Source organism: Spermophilus citellus, assembly GCF_964194105.1.
Source record: "Spermophilus citellus genome assembly, chromosome: 7".
Lineage (NCBI taxonomy): Eukaryota > Metazoa > Chordata > Mammalia > Rodentia > Sciuridae > Spermophilus > Spermophilus citellus.
In genome coordinates this window covers 161,991,377-162,018,948 of record NC_138188.1, presented here as the reverse complement: position 1 = coordinate 162,018,948, position 27,572 = coordinate 161,991,377, and the positions used below count along the sequence as shown (strand labels likewise).

At 58.2% G+C, this 27,572-nt stretch overlaps 1 protein-coding gene across 4 annotated transcripts; it reads right to left on the bottom strand.

Annotated features, from left to right (window-relative positions):
* Window positions 1-1,828: 1,828 nt before the first annotated feature.
* Window positions 1,829-22,644, bottom strand: LOC308652678 (interferon-induced GTP-binding protein Mx1-like). Of its 4 annotated transcripts, none has more exons than XM_081300718.1 (14): window positions 22,489-22,644; window positions 20,119-20,255; window positions 17,756-17,948; window positions 16,620-16,757; window positions 15,755-15,909; window positions 14,808-14,946; window positions 14,072-14,270; window positions 12,223-12,301; window positions 10,091-10,213; window positions 9,563-9,704; window positions 6,815-6,973; window positions 5,118-5,194; window positions 4,288-4,527; window positions 1,829-2,209 (listed from the first exon to the last, which is right to left on the bottom strand). In XM_081300718.1, the coding sequence occupies exons 2-14, from the start codon at window positions 20,224-20,226 to the stop codon at window positions 1,979-1,981; spliced, it is 1,983 nt and encodes a 660-aa protein (XP_081156844.1). In that variant the 5' UTR covers window positions 20,227-20,255; window positions 22,489-22,644; the 3' UTR covers window positions 1,829-1,978. The 4 variants fall into 4 exon arrangements, with proteins under 4 accessions (XP_081156844.1, XP_081156845.1, XP_081156843.1 ...); XM_081300719.1 differs by having other exon boundaries at window positions 20,119-20,299; window positions 22,489-22,627; XM_081300717.1 differs by lacking the exon at window positions 22,489-22,644 and adding an exon at window positions 22,390-22,467.
* Window positions 22,645-27,572: the final 4,928 nt, after the last annotated feature.

Genomic DNA, 27,572 nt, shown 5'->3' with positions numbered 1-27,572 from the left:
GAGGCCTGGGGGTGTCTCTGGAGGGAGAGGACATGGGGTGTCTCTGGAGGGAAAGGACATGGGGTGTCTCTGGAGGGAGAGGCCTGGGGGTGTCTCTGGAGGGAGAGGCCTAGGGGTGTCTCTGGAGGGAGAGGCCTGGGGGTGTCTCTGGAGGGAGAGGACATGGGGTGTCTCTGGAGGGAGAGACCTGGGGGTGTCTCTGGAGGGAGAGGCCTGAGGGTGTCTCTGGAGGGAGAGGCCTGAGGGTGTCTCTGGAGGGAGAGGACATGGGGTGTCTGTGGAGGGAGAGACCTGGGGGTGTCTCTGAAAGGAGAGGCCTGGGGGTGGCCCTGGAGGGAGAGGCCTGGGGGTGTCTGTGGAGGGAGAGGACATGGGGTGTCTCTGGAGGGAGAGGCCTAGGGGTGTCTCTGGAGGGAGAGGCCTGAGGGTGTCTCTGGAGAGAGAGGACATGGGGTGTCTGTGGAGGGAGAGACCTGAGGGTGTCTCTGGAGGGAGAGGCCTGAGGGTGTCTCTGGAGGGAGAGGCCTGGGGGTGTCTCTGGAGGGAGAGGCCTGGGGGTGTCTCTGGAGGGAGAGCTTGGGGGTGGCTCTGTAGGGAGAGGACATGGGGTGTCTCTGGAGGGAGAGGCCTGGGGGTGTCTCTGGAGGGAGAGGCCTGGGGGTGTCTCTGGAGGGAGAGGACATGGGGTGTCTCTGGAGGGAAAGACCTGGGGGTGTCTCTGGAGGGAGAGGACATGGGGTGTCTCTGGAGGGAAAGACCTGGGGGTGTCTCTGGAGGGAGAGACCTGGGGGTGTCTCTGGAGGGAGAGGACATGGGGTATCTCTGGAGGGAGAGGACATGGGGTGTCTCTGGAGGGAGAGGACATGGGGTGTCTCTGGAGGGAGAGGACATGGGGTGTCTCTGGAGGGAGAGGCCTGGGGGTGTCTCTGGAGGGAGAGGCCTGGGGGTGTCTCTGGAGGGAGAGCGTCCAGTGTGGACTGAGTCCCTCCCTGTCATCGGGCAGCAGAGTTAGGGGAGATCACTCGGCTATGGCCGCACAGGGACCCCAGGACAGCAGGACTGGTCGGCCTGAGTGGCCTAGACAATGTCCCTCTGCTGGTTGGTCCTTGCCCCTCGTGCCTGGGGTGGTCCCTGCCTTCTGTGTGGGCTCAGGCATTCCTGAAGGCAAGAGCTGCCCTGCTCCTCCGAGGGCCAAGGCCACTGGTGCCCCCATCCCCGGGGCACTGCTGCACGGCCGCCCTCCATCCTGGTGGCCCCAGGGGATGAAAGTCAAGCAGCAGCATGGACGCTCCGGTGTGGGTGTGGCTCGTGGCTGCCCATGGGTCTCCCTGCTGGCCACACAGGGCCTCTCCGTCCTACACACCGCACCAGCCGCCCTCTCGGCCAGGACCTCTCACCAGAACTGGCAGAGCATCCTCTCCACCAGGACCCAGAGAGCATCACCTGCAGGCCAGGCACCCAGCAGGTACCAGTGACAACCTGAGGTCACTGCCTTTCCAAGCTTCCCCCTCCCCGGCCATCTCTAGGAATCAGCAGGACGCTGCTGTCCTCTGTCTTCCCAGACCCTGGGGAGGGCAGCTTCAGGGCAGGTCGGGCACAAGACCCCTCCTCCTGCCATACTCAGGGATCCCCAGGTACAAAGCCTGTCAGAGAAGTGCGGGGCAGCAGGGTTTATTAGGGACAGGTGGACACCCACCACGAGCCCTCCCATCCACAGCAAGACATGGCTCCTGACAGGACATGACAAATCAGGAAGGAAACTGGCAGGGCGCTGAGCCCTCTGGCCGAGCTCAGGGGGCTCTCCTCTGACCACTGGGAATCACAGGCTCCCAGAGCCCCAACCCTCATCCAGGGGCCAGCAGAGCCCCTGCCTGGGCAGCCGGGCTCATGCTCCCTCTCTGCTGGAGGACAGTCGTCACAGAGCCACCAGGAAAGGCCAGGGCCGCCTCCCTGTGCTGTGGACCTGGTGCACACAGCCTTAGCCAGGGAACTTGGCCAGCCGGTGCCGAGCCTGGGTCAGGCGCGAGAGCCGCTCCTTCAGGAACTTCCTCTTGTCGCTGGTGTCGCTGCGCTCCTTCAGCAGCCAGCCACAGGCGTCCTTGTCCTGCAGGAGCAGGAGCATGGCCGTCTGCAGCTTCTGGCCGAACGTCTTCAGGACGAAGAACTGGATGATCAAGGGCAGGAGGCTGGAGATTCGGTTGTGAGCCTCCTGGGAGGAAGGGACAGGTCACAGGAGGCGAGGGCCAGGCCAGCAGGGCACGCTGACCTCCCCACAGGAACCCTGGACGGACCCAGACTGGGGGTGCAGGCCCTCGCCTGGGCTTAGTGCCGACAGGCTTCTGTGCTGGGGACGGGGGGAGCCCTGCACGGGACAGAGAACCACCCCACAGGTGTCCAAGACCGAGCTGGAGCGAGTGTTCCCAGCCTCCCTGACCATCGGCTCTTCCTCGTGGAAGAGGCAGACATTCCTAACCAGGCAGCAACACACTTGGCACAAAACCACGTCTCCACATCCCTGACAGCTCCTCTGCACAGGCCGACCTCAGGAAATCGGCAGGTGCTGGAGCTTGGCAAGTCCTGCGACCTCTCTGGGGCTCAGTCTCCCTCCCTGGGAGGCAGGGTGCATGGCAGGACCCTCTGGGATGGCCCAGGAGATGAAGCGTGTGGTCAGATGCCAGCGAAGAAGACACCAGGCAGGCGAGGAGCACCCAGTGGCTGCTGCAGGGGAGGCTGAGAGGGAGCAGAGCATGGGGCGCCTGGGGTGAGCGGGTGGGAGCCCCAGCTGCTGTGCAGGAGGGGACGGCTGCGGGCAAAGGGGCCCTTCGGGGACATGCTGGGACCTGGGCATGCAAGAGTCAGCTGGCTCTAAGTAAGAAGATGACTCTATATTGTGGGTGGGCCTTGTCCAGTCAGGGAAAGGCCTTCAGGGCAAGAGGAAACCCCAGCCGCGGGCTCGGCTCACTTGGCCCCAGTTTCCAGCTCCACAGTCACTGGCCACAGTCATTGGCCAATTTTTGACTTCTTAGACATATCCCTCTGGTCCTGTCTGCCTGCAGAACCTGGCTCGGGCACTGCAGGCTTCCACAGGCCTGGGCTGTGGACAGGGTCACCTCTGCAACATCCCTGTGGTAGCAGAGGCTGCAAAGAGATGGTGCTGTCAAGAGGTGACGGACTCCTGTGCTGCACCCTAATGTGGGACACTGGGCAGTCACTGGGGGAGCCAGGTTGCTCTTGGCATCTGAGTGGACCTACTCCAGGGAGTAGTGCGAGGGGCCAGGTGCAGAGCCATGGGCAGCCTGCGAGCCCTTGTGCAGAAGGAGGAGAACACGCAGGTGCAGCGCAGCTCTGCAGCGCTCAGAGACACCTGGGAGCAGCCACAAGACCCTGGAGAAGGGCTGCTCCTGGGGCAGGCTGCAGGCTCCCATGGGGTGGTGGCCACGCATTTGGAGGGTCAGCCGTTCTGCTCTGTCACACCTCGCCCTCTCCGAAAATCCCCTGTGCCCCCTGGGGCAGCCTGAGTACACAGGTGCCAGGGGCTGCGGGATGGATGGGCCCTGCACTCCTGCCACCCCTAATCGGCTCACTCCGGGTCTGCAGCCCTGGGTCTGCAGGGACTGGGGCTGGGACCTGGATGCCAGCCCTGCGCTACGTGGGTGCTCTCCATCCGGACCCATGCGCTGCGCCAGGCCACGAGCCACAGGGCACCTGGGCCCCCCAGGCACAGGCCATCCAGGCAGAGCTGCGGGCTGTACAAGGTGCACACAGAGACACTCTGCCCACCGCAGCCCAGAGTGGAGAGGGCTGGGTCTGGAAACCAGGAGGGCCAGCACCTCACTCTGCAGATACTCAGGCCCCAGAAGCTCTGCCTGAGCTGCACCTGTGACTTCACGTGGGGAGCAAAGGCAGCGCCAGGCCAAGCAGGCGTTTCCAGGACATGGGTCCCTGTGCAGCTGCCAAGCCATCCCAACCCTGTGCTGGGGGGCTCACCCACACGCCTCTCACGGAACATTCTCCATGAGACAGCACTGCACAGAGAAGAATCCAGGTCTCAGAGAGGGTAAGCAGCTTGGCCAGAGCCACACAGCCAGTGGAAGCCAGATTACCAAGTGCTCTAAGCCACAACCACTTCTGTCTACCCGAGGTGGAGCTGCCCCCAGGGAGGCTCACCCAGAGCTGAGAGATGGAGCTGGCTGATGGTCACCTCACAGCCACCGTGCCATAGACAGAGAGGTGCTCAGGCAGCAGGGAAGCCACAGAACCCCAAGGATGGAGACCCTGCACACGCACCTTGCGATAGGCATCGAGGTGCTGGAAGATCTCAGCCATGGACGACTCCTCTGCAGAGACAGACTGGCTCTGGCCATGGGATTTCCACTTCTCCTCCTCTGCCTCCTTCTCCCTGACGCCCTGCAACGTGCCCCGGTAGACCTGGTCCTGGCAGTACACGATCTGCTCCATCTGGAAGTGAAGCCGGATCCACCTCTCCGCTCCTTGCTCTTGTTCCAGCCTGATGTCCTCAATCTTGGACTGCGGGGAGAGAGGCATGCTCAACCTCCCTCCACCAAGTCACCCGGGCAGTAGTAGGTCATCAGCATCCCCACAGCCTGGGTCACCAAGGTGAGGACGGCACTGCCTGGGGCAGCCTGGGCCACCCCCTGCTCATGCAGGCCTGACCCCAGCTGAGGTCAGAGCCCTGGGGTCCTGGGCCCACTGAGCAGCCCTCTCCCCAGGTGGCCCTGCTGGGCTCTGGGCCACGCCTATCCTTTGGGCACAGGGTCTCCTTCACTCCTGGCTCTCTGCGCACTCTCCACAGATGCTATTTCTGTATTCAGCTTCTCACTGAGGGCCACAGCTGGGGTCACGCCCACCTGGTGTCCTCCAACCTGACCAAAGCGGCCTCTCTCCTGAGAGTCACAGGCTGCGATTCTGCCTGCTCTCTCCCTCCCCAGCCCTCCTCTGACTCCAACCTGATCTGGTGGCCTCATCAGAGGATCCACCCGCCCGATGGAAAAACTGCTTCTCCAAGAGCCAACGAGAGGCCGGGAACGGCCTGAGGAAACAGGTAGGGTCCCCCGCCAGCCTGGGGTCAGCCTTTGAAAACCATGGCTTCTTCTCACCTTGGCAGTTTTGTGGAGGTTAAAAAATTCAGCAAAGTTCTTTTCTGAAGCATTTGTGAAGGCGACTCGCACCATATCTGACCAAAGAGAAAAAGAGGTTCCACAGTGGTGGCGGCCCTGGTGGCCCATGCAGCCTGCACAGAGCCCAAGACACAGGACAGGCCAGGGGCCAGGCCTGCTCCCCCCCCCTGCACCTGCAGAAGTGGGCCCTCAGGTCCTTGGAGGGGTACCTCGCTCAGTAGCCCTGGCCGCCACTCCACAGAACACTCGTTGAGCTCAGTTTCAAAGAATGTGGCTTGTGGGGACCAGGATTCTAGTCATCCTTAATGATAAAACTGTCACATCAGCCTGAAGGCTGTCCAGAGAATCTGCAGGACCACGATATTCATTTGAAGCGAAATGCAAGAGCCGATTCTCACTACATAGAAATTCCCGCCATCGCTCTCGTGTTAGGAGCACACATTCCCGTTCTTCCTATTCCCGGGATCGTCCTTGATCCCAGAGCACCAGATCGTCACCCTTGAATAGTCTGAGCTGACCCCAAACCACAGCTTTGTGAAACCCAAGTAGCTCCCGAGATGCTGACTGACTGCACTTCTCTTGGGTAACTGCGGCGCCTGCTGCAAGGACCACAGGGTCACCATAGGCCGGAGCTCTGCAGGGACGAGGGTGCTGGTGGGGACGCCACCCAGCAGGCCAGGTTCCTGGGACTCACCCTGCTGAGCCCGGGGAGGCTGCCCACCAGCTGGCCCCTGGCCACCTCCTGACCACTCTTCATGAAGAGGCAGGGTGTGCGGGGAGGGACGAGAGGGGACACATCAGGCCTTCTCCAAACCTCGGGGAGATGGTTTCAGGAAGGGGTGAGAGAGGACAAAGTCGGTCTGCCCTCAGGGCTCTAACCTGGTTCCCTGACCACAGCAATGCCACCGCACCCACTCGCCCCTCGAGGCAGTGCCAGGCCCTCACTGGGTGCATGGCCATTCCCCCAACCCCGCTTCTCAGAGGAGCCAACACACAGAGCGTTGGACGGGCTGTGCTCAGGGCCGTGGGGCAAGGGGAGGGTAGCAGAGGGAACCCCAGCCAGGCCTCCAGCCCTGACATGCCTGTTGGGAGCCTGGGGACCTCCTGCCTGATAGGAGCGTCTCTCGCCCCACTAAACATTTCTGTGGGCACGGACAGATGCAGGATGAGGCTGGTCACCAGGAGGACAAGCCAGCTGTAGAAGCTGCAATGTCCACCCCACCCCACCCTCCGGGGAGGGAAGTGGGGCTGGGGCTCCAGTCATCACCAGACCCTGGTGGGGAGGCCTCCAGAACACCTCTGAGCATCTGAGCTGAGGCCCACGCCACCCGCCATGGCACAAGCCCGGGGTCCTCAACACCCGCCCCACGCACAGCAGGGGCCAGGCAGCCTGTTCCTGGAATCACCTGGGACGCCCCAACCTGAGGACGGGGCAGGGCCTGAGGGACAGGCAGGGATGTGCTCCTGATGGGCGCATACTCTTGGGGACAGTTTGGGGGACCGTGCCCTTAGCCAGTGGGGTGGCAGTGTCAGAATGGAGCCCAACAGCAGGCTGGGGTCTGGGCGGCAGAGAGGGCTGCTGGGAGAAAACCCCGGGAATGGCTGTGAACCTGAGCCCGGCTCCGATCCCCCTCCCTGCCTGAGAAGTGAAGGCCAGAAAGTGGCATGGTGCTCACCCGTCACCGTGTGCAGCATGTCCACGGCCGGCTCCTCCAGGGATCTGAGCTGCTCCTTTATGATCGTCTCAAACGTCCTGTAATTCACAAAGCCTGGCAGCTCCCGGCCACGGTACTGGTTTTCAAACTTCCTGATCTCTTTACGCAGAACTCCATGCCCTACAGGAGGAAAGGGGCTGTGGGTAAGCCCCCCGCGGGTGGGCGACACCCCCTTCCTGGTCTTCTGAAGACCTCAGTGGGAGAAGCGAATTCCCAGGAACCTCGATTTGGGAATGGATGACCCTCTGGTCTGTAGTAAGGAGATGGCCATTGTGGTGTCCCTAGGCCCCCCCAGGGGTCACACAGAGGAACAGCAGGCGCAGGGTCTCAGGGAAGGTCCACTGGACAAAGCACTGGCCTGTGTCATTGTGTCACCCTGCCCCACTTCTGCCAGAGAGAGAGGACGACACATCTCCTCCCCAACCAGGACCACAGGGCCTCTGGGGGCAGCAACGACCCTGACATCAGCTGCAGCCACCTTCCCACCAGGTGCTCTTGGGCTGTGGTGACAGAGGATGTGTCCGTCATACAGGGGACAAGAGGGCACAGGCACCTCAGGTGCTGTACGGAGGCTCAGTGACACTGTCCACTATGCAGAATGCTCAGCTTCTCTTCACACTTTTTGCCCAAGGTGCCTGACCATGGGGACGCTCAGGATGCAGCCTCAGAGGGGCCCAGCTTCCCACCTGGAAGGATGGACTCTGGGGGCTGTTTGCTCAGGGATTTTCCTGGCAGGAAATTGTTTTTGAGATCAGTTCTCAGGCAGTACCACTCACTCTGCCAAGTGGACAGTCCTATGGTTCTCGGCGTGTCTCACTGATCTGGGACCCCACCACTATGTCTTCTAGAGGCTGAGAAGTCCTCCCCTGGAAGACGCCACAGGCTGTCACTGTCCCTGCCAGTTGGTCCCTCTCTCCAGTCCCTGCGACCACCACTCTGCTGGCTGACCGACAGCTCTGCCCACTGTGGACACATCATAGGTGTTGACACAGGTGCATGTGGCCTGTTGGGACTGCCTCCTGCACCTACAGGGTGTGTCCAAGGTCCAGCCATGTTCAGAATGGGTCACGCGTTGGGCCCGGGACTGAGAATTTCACATCGCACAGTTGTGTGTGGTTTGGGGAAATTCCTGGAAATGCAGGTGGGGGTCCCACCACCTAAGGCCTCATAGTGCGACCGTGCTGTGGGCAGGGTCTGTAAGACGCAATGGTTTTAAATAGGGGTGCTCCTGTGAGCACCATAGACGAGACCAGGACATGGACCAAGGCCACCATGTGAGGACACCTGGGCTGCTGTGGGGACCCCTGTTCTGCAGTTCCTGTGTGGACATGGGTCTCAGGGCCCTGGAGTGTGGACCTAGGGGTGGAGCTGCTGGCCATCATCCAAAGCAGCTGTGCCACCTCCCTCTCCACCAGCAGCTCATGAGGGTCGTGTCCATCCCTGGCTGTGAAGCGGTCACCCTGTGGTTTTCAGGTGCCTGGGCATTTCTGGGTGTTCTTCCTGAAGTCGGGTCTCTTCCCATTTTCTCACTGGGTTATTCGGGTGTTACTATGGAGTCTCAAGAGCTCTGTCTTCTACACTCCACGCACTGCGTTTCACCCCCGTGAGATTGCAAAGGATTCCCTGTTGGAAATGGGCAGGTGTCCCTCCCTAACCCCGATGCACCCACAGCAGTGGACAGCCTCTGCTCCCTGGAATGGCAGGGCTGAGCAGTGTAGGAACAGAGGACACAGTGAGGAGGTAAGTCGCTGTCCCCTAATGAGCCTTCCACGGGCTTCTCCAAAGAGCACTGCCCCAAGTCCCCACCCCTCCACGCCGTCGGCCCGTGGACTCCACAGGTGGCCTACCCAGAGAGGAGCACCACTTTCCCAGCTTGAGACTCAAAGCCAAGGAAATCTGTTGCTCTGAAGCTCTGGAAGGTGGAGGTGAAGAGTGGACCCACATCAAGGTCCTCGAGGGACAGCAGGTCACTTGGAATTGTGCTTGGCTGCTACACCCTGATCAACTCATCTATGACTTCCTTCAGCCTCTTGAAATCTGGATAGATCGTTCTAGAACTGCCCTCTCCCTCCCCGGATTCCTGGTCGTGTCCAGTGGGCTGTTTATCTTCATTCTCTGCTGCCACAGGAGGCCAGGCTTGTGCTAGCAGTACCCTCGTGGGGTTCTAGGACACCAGATGCACCATGTCCCTCCACTCACTGTTGGGGAGCAGCATCTCTTCTAGAGGCTAAGAAGTGTTGGGGCCAATAGATCTCCCCCTCTTCTATGGTAACCTTGGACATCAGTCATGAAGGCTCATGGCCTCGGCCCGCAGCATGGAGCCCAGCAGGTGGGCTGCTGTCTCCTAGATGCCTCTCCAGCATCCCCACCACTGGAACCTGCCCCCAGACTCAGCCCAAGGCTCCTGCTATGACCAGGCCTTGACTCACTGACATGGCCAAACGTGTCCCCAAGTTCATGCTGAAGTTCTCCAATGTGGTGGCATTAAAAGTGGGACTTCAGGTCCTGAGGGCTCTACCCCAACATCTGGATGCCTGCGCTCAGAAACAGGGTCAGGGGAGCTTGGCCCCTGCTTCCCTCTGAGGCACAACTAGACAGCGCCATCTTGAAACCAGACACCCAATCAGCTGGCGCCTGGATCTTGGCATTCACACACCCAGAACAGTGAGCCGCGGGTTTCCACTGCTTTTACACACCCAGCACACTCACCTTTTTGGAAGTTCTCTTCGATGTCATTACTCCATTTGTGGAACTCCTTTCGCATCCTGGTAAACAGCCGCATTTCTTCCGGCCCTACAACTTCCTCGGCTTGTACTATAGCATTGATGTCCTGATTGAACTCATTGATTTTCTGCAAATAAGGACAACATCAGTGTGAGCAGATCTTCAAATAACAGACGCCAGGCTGTTTGCAGGCCTGTTGGTGCTGGGCTTGGATGAGCCTTCCCCCTCCTGGGCGACTCTGGATTAAAGGGGGTGAGGTATTTCAGGTACCAGGAAGTCCCACCCTTCCCTTGTCACTTTCAGTGGAGGAGAGGACTGAGACCCCCTCCCTGCTACCCAGCCTGCACACACCCTCCACTCCCTGCCACTGCCTCAACCCTGTCCCTGTTAGGACCAAGTGGGCACAGGGCCGTGGATAGCCTCATGGGAGTGAGGACAGAAGCAGAGGAGGCTCAGCGTCCCTGTGTGGACACCAGGTGGAATCTGCCCCACGAGGCCCCGGGCAACACTCACTTCTATCAGGAAGAAGGTTTTCTCGCTCTCCTCCTCTGGGACGCCCACGCCAAAGTTTTTCAACTCCTCGGTTACTTTCTGGATATTTTCCTTTATTTGATTTTCCAGCAGTGGCAGGGATTTCTGGGAAAACGATGGGATATACAAATATGGACTGGGAATAAAAACGAGGCCACAGGCCTGCTCACCAGAGTAGCTGCAAGGCACATGTGACATCCCGATGTCCTCTAAAGACTTTCCTGTGCAGAGAGACACTCTGGGCATCCCCTTCCACCAGGGCTGCCCACAGCCTGCTCCTGCACACAAGCCCAGGAGCCGCACAGAGACGCCCACTGAACGTGATTCCTGGCCACCTAGGAGCCACTGAGGTGCCACTGTTTCTGCATCATGTTCCACGAGCTCTGGTGGTGCAGGGGTGCAGACAGATCCACTGTCTGCAGTTGGAACAACTTGAGAGTCCTCAACATTTAGATGTTGTTCTCAGCAGGGAGAAGCTAGCAGGGACTTCTTCTATTCCTAACAGGTGGCTAAAGTTATCCCACTACCCGCTTTATATACCCAAGGGACTTAAAATCAGCGTACTACAGGGACACAGCCACATCAATGTTTGGAGCAGCTCAATTCACAATAGCTAAACTATGAATCAACCCAGGTGCCCTTCAACAGATGAATGGATAAAGAAAATGTGGTGTATGTACACAGTGGAACATTACTCAGCCATAGCGAAGAGTCAATCAGGGCATTGACCACTAATGAAATGGAACTGGAGATTATCCTACTAAGTGAAATAAGGCAATCCAAAAAATAGCAAAACAAAACAGAGGCCAAACATTCTGATATGTGGATGCTAACACCCAATAAATGAGGAGGGAGGGGGAAAGAGAAGTTCATTGATTTAAACAAAAGCGAATCAAGGGAAGAAACAGAAGGTGAGAATAGGGACTACTTTAGAGACAATCGGACATAATTTACTACATTCATATACATAAATACATGACCAGTGCAATTCCACATCATTACAACCACAGGAATGGGAAGTTATACTTCACGTATGTAAAATATATCAAAATGCACTCCATCCTCATATATATATATTGTAAAACAACACATAAAACAATGGACTGGTTAAAAAAGGAGGGGAATCTGAAGCAAATGCCAAAAAATCTACCAAGTTGGTATATAAGTGTCTATTAACTGTTTTATATATACTTGCTATACTTCATATGTAAAGAAATCACCTCACGTCTGAAGCAAAATCAGAAATAAATGCAAATGTCCTATTTAAAAATGAAAAATAAATACAATAAAATACAAGGTGACCTGCTGCCCCCAGGTCCCCGCCCCTGCAGCTTGGAGGGTGCAGCCAGGCCCTCAGCAGCCTCCCTCACACGCGCCCATGACTGGCAATGTGAGGAGGAAGACTCAGAGTCCGAAGCCAGCTGATGGGCCTCAGACTCACCTTGGGCCTCCCGGGCGGTGACCTCGCTAAGAAAAATGAGCTTGGGTTTAGGAGTGTGACCCAGTGCAGGGGCAAAGATAAGTCCCAGGCAGCTCTAAGTGGGCAGTCAGCTCAGGGATGAGCTCTTTCTGCATGACGCTGGCCCAGAGAGCGCCACCCTCATGACCAGGTCCACCAGACATCACCCTGCTCTCCACCTGCACCCTGGGACTTTGGGAAAGACCTTGAACGCTGGAGCTGGGCAGCATGGCAAGATCTCTACTGAGAATCTGTGCCCACACGGGAGGCAGCTCTCCAACAGGGCTGCTGCCCCAGTCCACACTGGCTGAGGGCCCCCATCTGCTGAGAATTACAGGGTGTGAGCGGGACACTCTGCCAGGTCCGACAGCAGACAACACTCTTCTCCCTGGAGACCCACTGGGAACCCAAGTCCTTACTAAGGATACCCACAATCACACCCCAGGACAGACGGACTCACAGCCAGGGTGCCACCCACATCTGCTGTGTGAGGCAGCAGAGTCCCCCACCAAGGCTTCTCGTGCTGGAGTCACCAACGGCAAAGACAGCACGATGTGTGCCGAGAAGCCTTGAGAGGTCTGGGTACAGGACCTGCCCAGCACTGTGGACGGCTGGGTGCCAGGGACCCCTCAGAGAGGACATGGGGTCTGCTTACACAGATGTGTGCAATGAGCTCAGTGGTCAGTCTCTCCGCCAGGCAGGGAATCGTGGCCTTTCCTTCGTCCAGCAGAGCCCTGGGAGAGAGCAAGAGGGACATCCGTGGTCACGTGGACAGCACATCAGAGTCTGCATGTGCAGGCCGGGACAGACTCAGGCGCTTCCAACCGAACACAAGGGCATACAGCTGGTACCCAAGCAATGCTCAGAGCTGGATCAGACCCAACCATGGTTGCCTGTGGGCAGCTCGGGTATGTCCACAGGGCTGGAACTGTCCCTTCCAGCTCATCAAATAAATGTGTCTCAAGACATCCAACTGCAGATTTGGTCTATGAAGCATGCATGTGTGCACCTCAGACACACTTCCGTAGCGTACACACACCCTTTCGTGTGTAACAGGCGTGACTACACAGCACCTGTGGGGACAGGACTGCACACAAACATGGTGCCTATTTACATACACACGTGACAACTGGGGAGCCGAGAGACACAGCTGCCCCGGGATGATAACTGCAACCATGTTCACGTGGAGCGGGAGGCCACAGAGTCTCCTTGTAATGCCAAACTTGGGCCCACAGGGTGAGGTACTGCAGGTCTCTGACATTTGTAGTCATTGAGGGTGGCAGGCGGCAGGGGCTGGAGACCCTCACCAAGCCTGACTGTCCACAAGCATCCATTTTTCCTAACGTGTGTGAAACATGCCATGTTGTTTGACTTTTAGCTATTTAGAGTGCACACTTCAGAGACACCAAGACTTTGACTCTGTGGCTCACCTCCCACCTCCAGAACTTTCCTGTCTCGGAACGTTGCTCCATTAACCGCCAAGCCCCATTCCCACCTCCTCCAAGGCCTGGCCAGTTCCTCTCCTGTGGCTGTGAGTTTCCTGGCTCCAGGGACCTCGTCCAGTGCAGACACATGGCCTAGTCTGGTGTCACAGTCTTTCCCTTGGCACAGTGTCTTCAAGGGCCAGCGATGTGGCAGCAGGAGGGGGCTTCCTGCCTTTGTGAGCCTGGACGGGAGCGTCCACCTCCTGCCCACAGCTACCAGCTTTTGCACTCCTAGCTCCTCGGATGTTGGGCGTCTCTCACCTTCTGGCTGCTGTGGAACGCACTGTAGCTGCCACTCTGCATGCACCTGGGGCATCCTGTCACTCCATGGGATGCCCTGAAGCCTCCCGGGGAACTGAAGGCCATAAGGCTGAGACTCCACCTGGCTCTTCCTTGAGATCCCACCAGCGGGTCAGTCAGTCCTGTCTTCTGAAGAGGCCTCACTGGACACAGGCACTTCCGCACCTGTGACTGCAGATGCCGGGGCCAAGGTCCTCAGGGACCCGCATGGTCACCTTTCATGGCTAAGTTAACTACAGCTGATGTCCGTTTTGGTCTGCTAGTTAGGGAAGACCCCACTCAGGCTTACCCAGATGTCAACACAACCCCATGCCCCTCAGTGGCAGCGACTTCTCTGGCTCCTTGCCGTGAATTGTGCGTTGGTCAGTGTCAAACACGCGGGCACCTGTGTCCGACCTGGGCTCTCCATTTTTCTCTGTTGTTCTATCCATGTTTCTACTCTGGTTCCAGCACCAAACGCTTAGATGACTGCAGCAAGCAGCCTCCTTATTTCCTTAAATTAGGGGGCAACGCTGTGTGCGTCCCTTTCCTCTCAGGACAGCTCTGCAGTCAGTGCCGAGGGCACACAGGCTGACGCACACTCACTCCCATGTGCGCGCACGCGCGCGCACACACACACACACACACACACTGCCAACACCTGCTTCAGCCCAGCCACTCTCCCTGGCAGGGACGGCCGCCTTGCTTGGGGCTGGCCTTGGGGAAGTGCAGCTGACCAACCTGAACTGAGGGTGGTCCTCGAAGAAGGCCTTCTCCTTCTGCAGGGCCTCGGCCAGGCTCAGCCGCGACTGGATGTCATGCTGGCCGCGGCACTTGACGATCATGTAGCCCTTCTTCAGGTGGCACACGAGGTTCCTCACCACGTCCACCACGGTGTCTTCGGTGCCTTTGTCCACCAGGTCGGGCTTCGTCAGAATTCCTGCACCAGGGACTGGGATCAGAGACCGTGCAGTGTCCCACGGCAGAGGGGAAGAACCAGCCCCCAGGCCTCCTCCCAGCCCAGGTGACAGCAGACCAGGGCCCCTACAGAACCCACGTGCAAGCTGGAGTCCCAGTCCACAAAGACTTGCAGGGAAGGCCTCAGGGAGACAGAGGGCCATGCTAGAGTGGTGGCCCTTCTCCACTCCTGCACCCAGGCCCATGGAGGGACAGGCTGTGTTCTCTCCATCCTTCACCATGCACAGACCAGCCTGGCCTCCCTCCAGAGATCTCAACTGGGAGCTTGTCCTTCCTGTTCCTGCCTAGCCCTCGGAGCCCAGGGCACCTTCCCAAAGGGACATGGGTCAGGAGGCCATGAGGTGGCCAATAAGGGTCAACGTGGCTCCCTTCCTCCAGACCCAGCGGACACGTATCCTACACCTGGGGGGTTCCTGAGCCACATGCAGGTACCCTTGGCCAGCCAGCCTCTCCCCTGGACTCAGGGATGTGGTCCCACCGTCGGCTCCCTGCTTCTCACCTATGGTCCTGTCTCCATCAGGGTCCACCTCCTGCGCCATGCTCAGCGCCTCCGTGGTGGCGATGTCCACGTTGCTGGGGACCACCACCAGGTTGATGGTCTCCTGCTTTTGGATATACTTCCTGATGAGTCGCTTGATCTATAGGAAAAAGAGGCCGTGACTTCCCAGCGCTTGTGTGGACAAGCAGGACACACACTGGGGTGGACAAGCAAGAGACACACTGGGGTGGACAAGCAGGAGACACACTGGGGTGGACACTCAGTGTCTGCAACCGGTTCCTCAAAAAAGGACCCGTGGGAAAGTGAACCTGCAAACACAACCCTGTGGCACTGCCAAGCCAGACTCAGGGCCGCGGTGCCTGCGGACTGTGGAGCCCCAGGTCAGGGAAGGCCGTGAGGCTGTGGCTGCCTACTGTCCCTGAGGCCTCAGATCTGAGGGTCCCAATGGAGAGCAAGACACCAGACCTACTGCCTGACTCGCTTCCTGAGTCTTCCTTCCTGGGATGAGAGCCACGGAGGCCAGATGTGACCTCCTCTGCGCCTTCACCCTCTCTGCCCACTAGGAGCCCTCTAAGAGATGGCAGGGTGTGTGCAACCGAAAATGTCACCGTGACCCAACCAAGACTCGGCCGAACATACAGAGATGATGCCTTCCTGCATTCTGAGGCCCAAAGTCCCTTCTTCTCTAAGGAAGGGGACGAGGTGACGCGCCGATGTCGGAAATGCTCAAGGAGCGTTCACAGCTCCAACCATGCTCTGTGGGGGCTACAGAAGGAAGGACAGAGCTGCCTGTCTGCACGGTCATCTCCGTCCACTGGGGATCGTGACACTGGCTCTCCACTGCCACTCACCTCCACACGCCCCCTTCAACCAGGACCTGGACTCCCGGCTGCACTCTGCAGCGCCCCCCCGTCCGGGGCACAGGCAGATGGAGGCTGGAGTCTCACCTGGCGCCCGATGTCAGTGGGCTGATTGCCAACAGCCACCCTGGTAATGCCAGGAAGGTCGATGAGGGTCAGATCCGGGACGCTGGGGGAGCTGACCTCCAGGCTGATGAGCTCATCGCTGATGCCCAGCCCTGTCCCGGCGATGAGGTTCTGGGCTGTGGAGAGGAGAGGACACGGGGTGCAGCTGAAGGGCGGTGCCCCATCTCGGGAGCCTGCCACAGCAGCTCTGGCTCGGGGGTCCTGGGGGCAGCAGGTTTGGAGCACCTTCCCCTTTGGAGATTGGACCCCATGTTTCCTCAAGAGGTTCCTCGGTTCTTTCCCTGCTGTGCCCAGGACTGTCTATAGAGGGACCTGGGACATCTCCACTGGGCCGGCCTGGAGCCCTTCCTGATGGCATGCCGTGACCCTCCCCTGGGTGTGGGAGGAGAGTCACAGAGAGGAATGTGAGGACATCAGGGGACCCAGACCAGAGCTGGGAACTCGTTAGGGCACCAGGAACCGGTGAGTCCTGTTGGGAGCCTGCTCCTCTCTGGACCCCGCTCGGTGTTGACACATTTAGAATGGGAGAAGGTTCCTGAGGGCCACCTGGCGCTTCTGAGCGTAGACACCATCTCTCTGGAATGTCTGTTACAGTCTAGGACATGGCTGCAGATAATGACGTCGGCCTGTGTGGCCGAGGCAGCTCCCGGCTCCTGCAGTACCCAGGTCCCCACGTCGTGTGGGTGACCCTAACATGAGGCAGAGCAGTGCAGTAGCCCTGGGGTGGGTGAAGGGAGGACTCCCGAGGGAGCAGGCCCAAGGCAGGGGAGACGGGGACCCTCTGCACTAGCTGGGCCTGGTGTCCAGCAAGACCACGGGCACTCACCTTTGTTGATTTCCTCTTCCACCTGTGAAGCCTCTGAGAGCTCCAACTCCATGTCCAGGTAACTGACCTTGCCCCTCCACTCATCCTCCTGCCCCAGCTTCTTCATCCTCAGCACAAGAGGGCACCTGGTGACGATACCTAGGAGACCACGCTAATGTCAGTCCTCTGCTCTGCTCTTGAGGCTGGAGGGGCCATGCACCAACAGATCTCCAAGGTTTATGCCATCATCAGGGGAGATGCCCAGGCAGAAGCCTCTGGTCTCAAAACCCTGCAGTGACCTCTCGTGCACCTGGGCATTGGGTCTGTGTTGACCTCAGACATGAGCTTTTGGAACAGTCATCCCAGTGACTTTCTCCCATTCATCTAAACCCATGAACACTTCGGGGTTTCAACCCAATGTACTGCCTTCAGCTCAGGTGACAAACTCCCAAACACAGGCACAGAGCCCTGCCTGCTCCTGAGCCACCCCCCACTCACTGCTCTCCCAGGCCACATTCCCATACAGAAGGAGCTTCTCTAAGCCCTCTCTGAATCCTGGCTGTCTAAGAGCTCAGCCTCTGAGCTCTCACAGGCACCCCTGTCCATGCAAGTCAAACGCATCACTCTACAGAGTGCCCATCACTGTCCCCCAGCTGGCCAGTAACCTGGTGTGATGAGCTCAGGAAAGACACCCAAGTGCACTATGTTCTGGGCAGGGACACTATCCATTCAGACTCTCCACCAACTGCAGACCCCATACAATCCACAAATGCGTGCAACAGACGGTGCAAGAGACAGAGAGCTCTTCACCCCAAATGCACAGGCTGAGCCAATCACCCCGAAGTGACTGTGTTTGCAGATGGGACCACTGAAGAGTCAATTAGAGTTGATAGATGTCATCAGGGGTCACAACAGGAACGTCCTGACTCGTGTGATTGGCATCTTTGTAAAAGTAGGTGGAGACCCCAGGAAATTTGCACAGAGAAAAGGCCACGTGAGGTTAGGGCACAGTGAAGAGGTAGCCAGCTGCAAGCCCAGAAGGACCTCAGGAGAACCCACGTTCACCTTCCACCTGCAGCCTCCAGACTGTGGAGAAAACAGAACTGCTCTGGGAGCCACCAGGTGCCCGAGGACAATAGTTAGAAATGAGTTCTCACCACTGCCCCTGGGGAGAGCCACTCCCGACAGAGCCTCCAGCACAGAGCTCTTGCCCGAGCTCTGGTCCCCAATGACAGCGATGGCAGGCAGGGCCAAATCCCGCTCCACACCCAGGGCCCGCAGGGAGTCGATGAGGTCGATGCAGGGGCGCACCTTCTCCTCGTACTGCCTGCAGAGGTTGAACTCGGACCCCTGGAGAAGGCCAAGAGGACACTGTGTTATGTGCAGGTCGCGCTCCACCAAAGATGGCAATGTGGACAGGAGTAATACAGGGTCCCTGGAATCCCACCAAGGGGAGGGGGAAATACCTGAAGCAGTCGTGCACGCACCCCTCAATTGGATGCAAAACATAAATCAAAAGTCCAAAACCCTCATAAAGACCCCAAAACAGGAAATACAAAACAAACTACATCCATGCACCTTAGAGTCAACTTGTTGTAGAACAGGCCCAAGAGAAAATGCTAAAAGTGGCCACCACATGAAACACTCTCTACAGAGGACCAAAGATGGGCTAGACAGCAGCTTCCTACCACCCACCAACCAGGTGGGGAGACACTGCTTCTGGTGCGGGTTGGTTTATTTGGTGCTGGGTTTCAGTCCAAGGCTTCCCACTCTACTGAGCACAGCCCTAACCCTGGGCTGAACCCTCCTTCTCTGACAGGCTTAACACACTCAGAAAACCCCAGGAACGTGGGATTCTAGACCCACCCAAAACCTCTTTTTGAAAAGAAGCGGGATGAGCATGGCTTGGGCAGTGGGTGACCCAGGGACGGAGGGGCAGCGTGTCTCCCGCCAGCACACCTGGCCTTCATCTAGAAGCAGGCAGGAACCAGGCCAGTGACTCTGTTCTATTTTAAGGAGGATTCATTAGGCTGCTATTCTTTTTTGGGTTTTTTTAGAAGTTGCGTGCCTTGGCCAGGATGTGATGGCCAGTGTGGGATTCCGACAAGGCAACCTCATTCTGCTCTGCACTCTCCCCTGGGCTGGTTCATGAAAATCATGTTATTATGAAAAGTGATAAACACTGCTGTGCAGGTGGCCTCCGGGAGCACACGGTTCCAGAGGGCCAGAGACAACCCCCGGGCCATCAACGCTGATCCTGGCCCCATGCTACGTCTCTAATTCTCCAGGTCTCAGCTGCAGAGGGCCCGAGTACCTGCAGTTCCAGCACCTTCCAGGCTCTGCGGATGCTGTGGCCGGGGGCGCATTTGAGAACCAGCGTCACTCTTACCTTGAAGTGGACGTGGGGTTCACAGGCATACACCCTCACCCAGACTAGAAAAGACCAGCTGCTTCCCAGGCAGGTGGGGAGAGCAGAGGTTACAATCTGGACCTGTCTCCCGGAGGCACATGTGGTGAAGCCTTGGTTCCCAGCTTGGAATTACTGGGATCCAGTGTGCAGTTTCACAGGTGCGGCCTGGGGAGACGTGGGGCAGTCCTTCCTCTCTCTTCTGTCTCCCAGCCTTTGAGGGGAGCACCGTGTGTGGCAAGGCTCCCTGCCATGCTCTGACACCACATCTCAAGGTCACAGTAAGTTGTCATGAACTGAAACCTCTGACACCATGAACTGAGTCAGTCTTGTCCCTCCTGGAGCAGGACCACTGGGTCCTGGCACGCTCTGTTGTGGCCCAGGTGCAACCAAGTGGGTTAGCTCAATGTGGCTGGGCACCATGTTGTTCTGGGAGACCAGGGGGATGAGACGGGCTGGTGTAGGGACAGGGCTGGGATCCACACCCAGGGCGCACTGTGCTGCCCCCTGTCTCACCATGGCTCAGTGTGGAGGTCTCACGAGGACACTCCATCCCTAGGGAAGCCACGTGGTCTCCACAGTGCAGAACGGAGAGCTTTTGGGGACGAAGCAGACATGGGGTGAGGACTGGGCGCCCTGGAGACTGGTCCCAACACTGGCCCTTTCAGCCGGGTGATGTGACATCCCCCTCCCTCGGCAGTCCAGCTTCCCAGCTCTAAGGAGGGATCACAACAGGACTCGCTCTCGAGGCCCTGGGGAGGAGTCAGGGCAGCTCAAGCCAGGTCCTTGGGAGGGGCTGGGGTCTTTTCTACTCCGGGTTTGAAATGCTGGCCTCTCGCCTGCTCTGCTGGACTCCATTTCTCAGCAACACTCAACAGTTGTCCAGTGGTGTCAGCAGCAGTGTTGACGTCACAGGCAAAGGGGAAGCCCCCCCCCGCCCCACGCCTCCTCTCCTTACAGCACCTGCTTAGGGTTCCCTCCCAGACGCCCTCCTGCTGGGTTATAAGTCTTAGGGTGGGGATGGGAAGGACTCACACCCACTGTGACAGCCATCTTCCTGTTACTGGGTCAAAATTCTCCCAATAAAGCATCCCTCTGAACAGAGCCACTTACCAATGCCTCATTTCTCTCTGCCGTGGAAGCATCTCCATTTGGGAAGAGATGGTTGGATTCCACAGCAGCAGGATGAGCACAATTGTCTTCTGATGGAGGAGGACTCATCTTCTTCCTTGTCTCCTGTCCACCTTGAACTTCACAGGAGATGTGCCAGTCAGGGAAGGTGGAAGCCCTGGCCCTTGGTAAAGAACACAGCCCAGGCCTCTGTAGAACAACAGCCTCTGCCCACCCCCAGGGTTGTGTGCCTCTAGGGCAGCATCTAGTCTCCCTGGCCCTCTGGAAAGGGAGCGTGGCTCCTTTTGTCTGGTAGGAGTGGGGTGATAAGGAAGGTCATGGAGTCAGAGGCCACTTATGGAGTCTGTCCATCCACAGAACTCTTCTTGAAACAACCGCCCTCCACCTATTTTGGAAACAGGATCTGCACCTCACGAGCAAACGTGGGCTGAGAGCTTGGGTTCCTACAGTGTCCCTGGCTCCACAGAGAAGACCCTCTCCATCTGCCCCCTGGATCACCATGTTACTGGGCCAGGACGGCCTCAGTGGGCCTTAGTACACCATCAGGTGACATCATGGGTCCCTGGCCTGCTCTCCATGACCACGGACTCGCTTTGAGCAAACAAAGCAGGTCGTTGGGTATATACGCCCTCCCTCTGTTTGTATCCTACGGAGATTCCTGAGAGCTAAGTCCTGTGTGTTTTGTCAACAAGCCACAAACTTTGTACCTTTCTAGGGTCATTTTGATCATCAGGGTGGATTCACAGAAAGGAAATCTCAGTTATTCCACCAGTTTCTACTCTCTCTGCTCTGGGCCTCCAGCTGCCATGTGCACCTGGACCAAGCAAATCCAGCACCATGGGTTTTGGTAGAGTCTCATGGTCATGACCCACAGCTCTCAGCCCACGTTTGCTCGTGAGGTGCACGTACTGCACCCTGTGTTTGGGGGGAGACTGAAAGGGAGCTGGGCTGCCTCTCTCTCCTCCCTAGCTCTCCTCCCTCACTACTGTAGACCCCACTGGGCAGGGCCCACGAGGCTAGTGTGGTCACATTGTGCAGAGGACTGGGTTTTGCCTGGACTTCTGTTGTCATCACAGTTCAGGGTCAGGGAGGGGCCACTGTCCAGGTGCTGAGGGCTCTTTGTGTTCCTTTCTAGGGCAGGATCCTGCCTTGTGGCCACCTACTGTCCTGTGAGGTTGGGTGGGAGGCTGCTGCCTCTCCACTCCAGATTTCAGGCTGTGGGAGCCTGCACATATCTCCTAGACCAAGGTGCCAGCTTCCAGCATTGCTGGGCACAGTGCCCACAGCAGGTGAGGGGCCATCCAGCCTGCTGGCTGGGCTCATGCATGTGAGGCAGCATCCTCAGCTCAGAGCCCAAAGGCTAACAGGGAACGCAGGGAGGATTCAGAGCCTTCCTCCCTCAGGAGCCTAAAGGGACCCCCTGCCCAGCAGTTCTAGGGACAGCCTAAGGCACTGAGAACCAGCCACCTTCCCAAGGCGGCTCTGTCTAGGTTTGAAAACAGCCCTCCCAGGGCTACTTGCCCTTTTTGTTTTTCTTCTGGAACCCTCTGGGACTGACAGTTAGTGGCTACCAGCACTTGATGGCTTCCCAGGAAAACCTTGACTTACAATGTGACCACTCATTCCTAGTACCCCATCTGAGCAATTCGTGGTCACCAACCTCCTGGGGGACAGGACTCCGAGGCCCTGGAGTCCTCTATCAGTCTGCAGGACTCCTGCCACTCTCCACCCCTCCAGGCCCACCCAAGGCATCTCTGCAAACTGAGTCAGACCCCTAACCTAGTCTGCCACTGACACCCTTCTGTACCCCCAAGACCCCAGGATCCTAGGGATTCCAAGTTCAAGTCCACGGCTGGGGAGGACTTGGAGCAGGGGCATTGTGCACAAGCCAGTCTCTGCCACCCCTTCCTGGGAACCTCCTGCAGGATCCCTGAGGGCTCCTCTGCCCTTCCAGGGATCTCCTGGACTTGGCCTTGCTGGCTGCACCTCCTTAGCGGGCAAACACAACCCACCGAGACCATGGTCAGCAGCTGGGGTGGGCTCGCACCCCAGCAGCCCTGGGTCTGAAACTTTCTCAGGGCTCAGCCTTAGCCTGAGTCCCTCTGCGACCCCTGCACTCCCCATCCCTCTGCCTGCCCACCAACACCAGCGGAAAAGCCACTGCTGCTTAGGGGACAGTTTCTCAAGCTCCACCCAAGAGCCTCAGCAGGAGTTAGTTGGTGGGAACTAGAATGAGAGGGGGTCTGAGCTCACCTGCAGCTCCTGTCAGTATCACTGTTCCCTGCATGCAGCAAAGTCCCCACAGTGCCTCCCCTGGGCACTGTGCTTTCCCAGGCCTCTCTGGACACTCACCTGTCCCTGTGCAGCTACAGTGCAGGCAGTGTCCAGCTGGGAGGCTTTATGTGGTTCTGACAAACCCCGCCTGCTTCCCGGAAAACCAAGGGAGACAGTCCCTCTGCAGCCCAGCCTGGGAGGTGGAGTTGGAGGTGGAGCCAGGCTCAGAAAGGAAACCGAAACTGATTCCTACCCAGATCAGGCTGCTGCCCTGCAGAGCTCCTCCTCCTGGATCTTGCTGAAAGGAGATGCTCCAGCCAGGCCACCCTGCTGTGTCTCCAGAAAAACTTGTGGGGATCTTGATAGGCAGCTTGATCTTTAGGAGAAGCTGGAGGCTTGCTATACAGGCAGCTGCAAAGAGCCCTCTTCAAACCCTGATTCTTATTGATCAAGTCCCAAAGATTTCCTAAGTGTCCCTTAGAATAACAGGACAAATTTATTGAAGGGGAAAGAAGAGAACAGTCTCAAGAGAGAGAATGGGTGCTCTCAGAGAAGAGAGAGACAAGGATCCTCTGCTGCACTTCAGTTTGGGCGTCCCAGAGGAGTTCCAAAAGCCCTGCACAGGTCCTCTCTTGACTATTGACTAATAATAGGACAGCAAGGTGACTCTAAGGTCCCCACTGTCATGGAACTCTAGGTTCTACTTGGATTCTTAACCGTACATTCTTACAGATTTTATGATTAGGAGGAACTGCCTTTGTCTCTCAGAGTTTCAGGATCTGCTCACAAAAGTCCCCTCCTTTGGGGTAACTTGGGTTCCTCTTATCCACATTATTTGGGGCCTGCATTTCTCCTACAGTTAAGAGTAGTTTACTGAGGAATGTGACATATCCTGTCCACTGAGGCCAGGCAGGGCTGCAGGTAAATGGCTTCTTGGAAAAGAAAGCACGTGGGGGTCAGCGCAGTGGGGGTCAGCACAGTGGATCCGTTTCATAGAATTAGTCCCTTAACCTCGGGTTCCCACGTCTGTCTGTCCCTTGATGCTCTGAGCTGCCTGCGGCACTGATGGCAGCATGGATGGTCCTTTGACTAGACTCCCTGGGGCCACCCCACTGCAGCAGGGAGTCCACCTTTCTGTGTTCCAGGTAGCGGCACCCTTGGACATCTCCCAGTGCATCTCGTCCTGCCCCTTTACTCTCTGGGGGCTGGGAGACCTCCCTGCTGTTCTGCCCTCTGACTTCTCCAGGTTGGAAAAGGATGGGAGAACCTGGGGTGGCACCCAGCAAGCTTGGCCCTCCTTCGGGGGTTCCTGCTCCCGGTGCAGGGGAATGACGTTTCCCTCGGGGAACTGAGGAACCCCTCTTCCACACCCCTTAGTTCAGCTGACGGTTCCAAACCACAAGTCCCCCAAAGTCTGCTGTGATTAGGGATCATCACTTCTCCACCACTCCACACAACCTTCCCCCGCTCCTATATGGGGTTCCCAGAAACTCAAATGTCTGTGGAAACCAGGGGAGCTCTGCAGCCCGCATCTGCCTGGGCTGAAGTCCTTTGGCTACACAGGGTCCACCCGTGCTAGGTGTTAGGTGGTAGACCCCAAGCGCTCCCTCTCCCAGGGTCACCCAGGAAGCCTGCAAGCCCACGGAGCTGTGGGGGTGAGAGGCTTGTGGGAAGCCGGTGGTGGCAGTTGGGCTCTGAGGGTTTTTCCTGAGGAGCTGTTTTGTTTGGCGTGTGTGGTTCTAAAAATAAAGTTCGTTTCTTTTGACAAGTGGCTCCTGAATTGTGCCCAGCCAGATTGCGGCATTTGGTGGCTCCCATAGGGAGCCACTGAGGGTAAGTAAACTGCTCGCCCCTGAGGGCAGGGCGAGAGGATGGACCCAGATCATGGGTACTGACTCAGCGTGTTAGGCAGCAGCCTCAGAGAGGAATAGGAGTCAGGCACTCACCCCAGGAGCACACTCCCAGTGGGAAGATTCTCACTCCTATTCCACACAGGAGAGGACTGAGGTCCATGGAGCAGGACCCTAGCTGGGAGGGAGGGCTGTGGCCCCCTCACCTGCATCCTTCTGCACCTTTGCCCCTTTGCTAAGATCAAGAGGCAGCGCCTGCCCTCAGGAGCCCCAGCTCCTCCCACCCAAGTTGCTGTGGAGGTATTCCCTCCTAAATAAATGCCAGGTCTCTCTTTTCGATCAAAAGAACTTCAAACTCCCAGCCCTGGAGAACTGCCTCCCTGCCTATGCCGGGAACTTCTGTTCCTTTCCCAGCACCCACTGCCCACCACATAAGCTTCTGCCTCCTGAGGTCTGTTTAGCAAGGTCCTCCTTCTGGGCTGCCCTGTGCTCACAGACTCCTGGAAAGTCCCCTCCCTGGCAAGACCCATGCAAAGTCTGCCTGGCTGTGCAGTTGTCCCTCGAAGCCCCTTCCAAAGCTGGCTCAGGTGTCTTCTGGGCCCCTAGTGGTCTAAACTCAGGCCAAGATTCTGTTGCATCTGGAGGGACAATGGTGATAGTGGGGGAGATGACCACGTCCTTCATGAGGTGTCACCTCTGTGGAGACAGGGCAAGGTCTGGTCACACTTGCATTTCCCAGAGAATACCTTGAGCCTGGCACACCTGCAGCAGGTGCTCCGTGGTCACGGGTGACTCTGCTGTCTTGAGTGCTCCCTGGTGTGGGCCTGTGGCTCCACCCTGGCACAGGCTGGGTCCTGCCCTCTGAGGAGATTGCCTACCTCCCGTAAAACACATCTGGCCTGTCCAGTCTCTGCAGGGGAACCTTAGTAGTGGCCAAACCACCCACTGACCCTCTGCCATCCTCCAGCCCATGCAGCCCTGGGTGTGTGGCGGCGATTTCTCTGCTCCTCCTTTGCCCTCCACAGGCTGCACAGCCTGGGCTGCACTGGGCTCGCCAGGGACAGGGGAGAGCGGAGCTCCTACGGGAAGCCCTTCGAGCGGGGCTCTGTGAAGTCAGCCCCCTTCCTCCAAGCCCACGCACTCTTCCAACCGCTGTGGAAAGCTGGTGGCCCTTGTTCAAACGGCACAGGGTGTCCCACTCCTGGGGAGAGCTCCCTGCACTCTGCTCAGCATGGTGCACAAGGCCCTGACTGTGCTGGTCCCATGGGGCCCCCCCCACACTTCCTCACTGCACCCCTCCCCCCCACACACATGAACTTGGTCTAGCCCAGGGGCACTCCTTCTCCCAGGCCCTGAGCCCTGGACACCTCAGCCGTCCTCCTCCAGGCCCAGTGCACTTGCTGATGGAGGCTTTCCCACAGGACATGCCCAGTGAGCAGGCAGGGCACGGGGCCAGGTGCCCCTCACCCCAGGCAGCATGGCCCTATCACAGCATCTTGACCTCTGCTACCAGGCTGAGGACCCCTCAGGGGACACCACCAGGTCCTGGCTGTTAGCTCTTGCCCTTGGCATAAAGCACACCCTGCCCCTAAGAGTCCCCGTGTCCCTGGTGTGAAGGGTGGCAAGGGAAGCCTGGTCTACAGCAGCAGAGTGCCCCTCCTGGGCCCTCCAGGGCGACTGGAAGCCACTGGGTCCCCCTCCCCGCCAACATCCCGTTTCTTGCCCAACTCTCGTTCCCTTTCAGTTTCCTTTCTCCTCTTTGGTCCTGAGAAAGAAGAGCCAGCTGTAAGGGAAATGCCAGGAGCCTAAGTCCCAGAGAGGGGGAGGGACCGGGGAGTGGGTGGTGTGGTGGGAAGGGCCACCCCCTGTCCCCCCCTCAATAAGGATCAGCCCAGGCAGCCTCATCAGCCGGGGCTCTCTGCCTGTGCTGCCCTGGGCTTGGACGTGCTTTGTGGATGCCCAGGGCTCCAGGGACTGCAGAGCACACCTGGATCCTCCTCTGGGCCCCCGAGGGATGAGTCCTCCTCTGGAGCTGCCCTGGCTGGAGAGAGGCCCCCGCCAGCACCACCTCTGTCCCTCCTAGGCTGGAGCCAGGGTCTGGTTTCCACGCTGGCTTCCTCTTGTCTTCTGTGCATGGGACCAGCCCCTGCTTCTTCCAGGTGTCCCTGCACCAGCACTGACTACCTCTCAGTGTGCTGCCGACACCGGAATTTCCTGAGAAGGGAAAGTCATCCACTGTGCTGTGGTCACCTCAGGAGCCAGGGCCTGGGCCAGCCGTGTGCTTGTGGCCAGGACTGCAAGGAGATGCCACCAATCACCTCCTCTTACGGTGAGAGGAAGGTAGCTGAGGGCAGAACTGGCCCTGGGGACAGAAGGCCACCTCAAGGGTATGTTGGGCCACCCAGGCAGGACATGGCCACCTAAGGGGCCAGGTGACCCAGGAGGGTTTGAGGACTCCTGGGACTCCAGGGAAACCCTCGCCCCACAGGAGGAACATGTTATCAGTCCCTGGTGGGGCTCTCCCTGCACATGGCCCAGCACCGGTGCTTTGTTTTAACGACGGAGCTGAAGGACACAGGCCCAAGTGCCCTTTAAGGAGCGCTTCTCCCTCAAAGACACATGCTGTGTGACTGTCACCCCCATCAGCACCACCAGGCCCAGGATCACCTCTGCTTGAGGGTCCCCTGAAATCTTCCCCGTGGCTCCACCTCCTCTGCCAAGGTCCAGGCGAGCACTGGAACCCTCCTGCCCATCGGCCTGAGGCCCCTGCCCTGCAGACAGTGCTGGCAGAGACGCTCTGCGGGGGTTTGAGATGGTAAGAACAGAGTTGGGTCTCACAAACTGACCTCTTACCCTCGGGGCCGGGCACGTGTCTTGCTGGTGGAGTGTTCAGAACTTCCCGAGGAAGGGCCAGCTTCTCTGGCGGGACCCCCAGCTCCCCTGCAGCCTTCCTCTGCGGTTCCTGATGGAGCCTGGCCAGCGCCTCCCACTCACGCTCCCTCCATTCACCCACCCACAGTTTATTTCACACTGGGTCTTGGGTGCCCACTGGGTGCCAGGCACCAGGGCGCTGGTTGTCACAGCGCTGCTCTGTCCACCGTGTTTGAAGAACTCCGTGCTGCCCACAGGAGGGAGAGTCCAGGTTCCTGCCCGGCTCTGCTGTGCTGGGTGACCTCCTACAGCTGCTCATCTCCCCTCTCTGTCTTCTCCCACTCTCTTCCCCACGTCTTCCCACTCCCGTGGGATTGACAGATTCTTTGTCATTAATGACTGTTATTCTTTGTTATTAATGACTGGTGATATTAATTGATA

Coding starts and splice junctions, on each gene's coding strand:
- LOC308652678 (XM_081300717.1), bottom strand. CDS start 22,423: ATGCAGGGAACAGTGATACTGACAGGAGCTGCAG. Junction 20,256..22,389: donor GATACTGACAGGAGCTGCAG/GTGAGCTCAGAC, acceptor TCTCCTGTGAAG/TTCAAGGTGGACAGGAGACA. Junction 5,195..6,814: donor CATGCTGCACACGGTGACGG/GTGAGCACCATG, acceptor CTCTTTGGTCAG/ATATGGTGCGAGTCGCCTTC.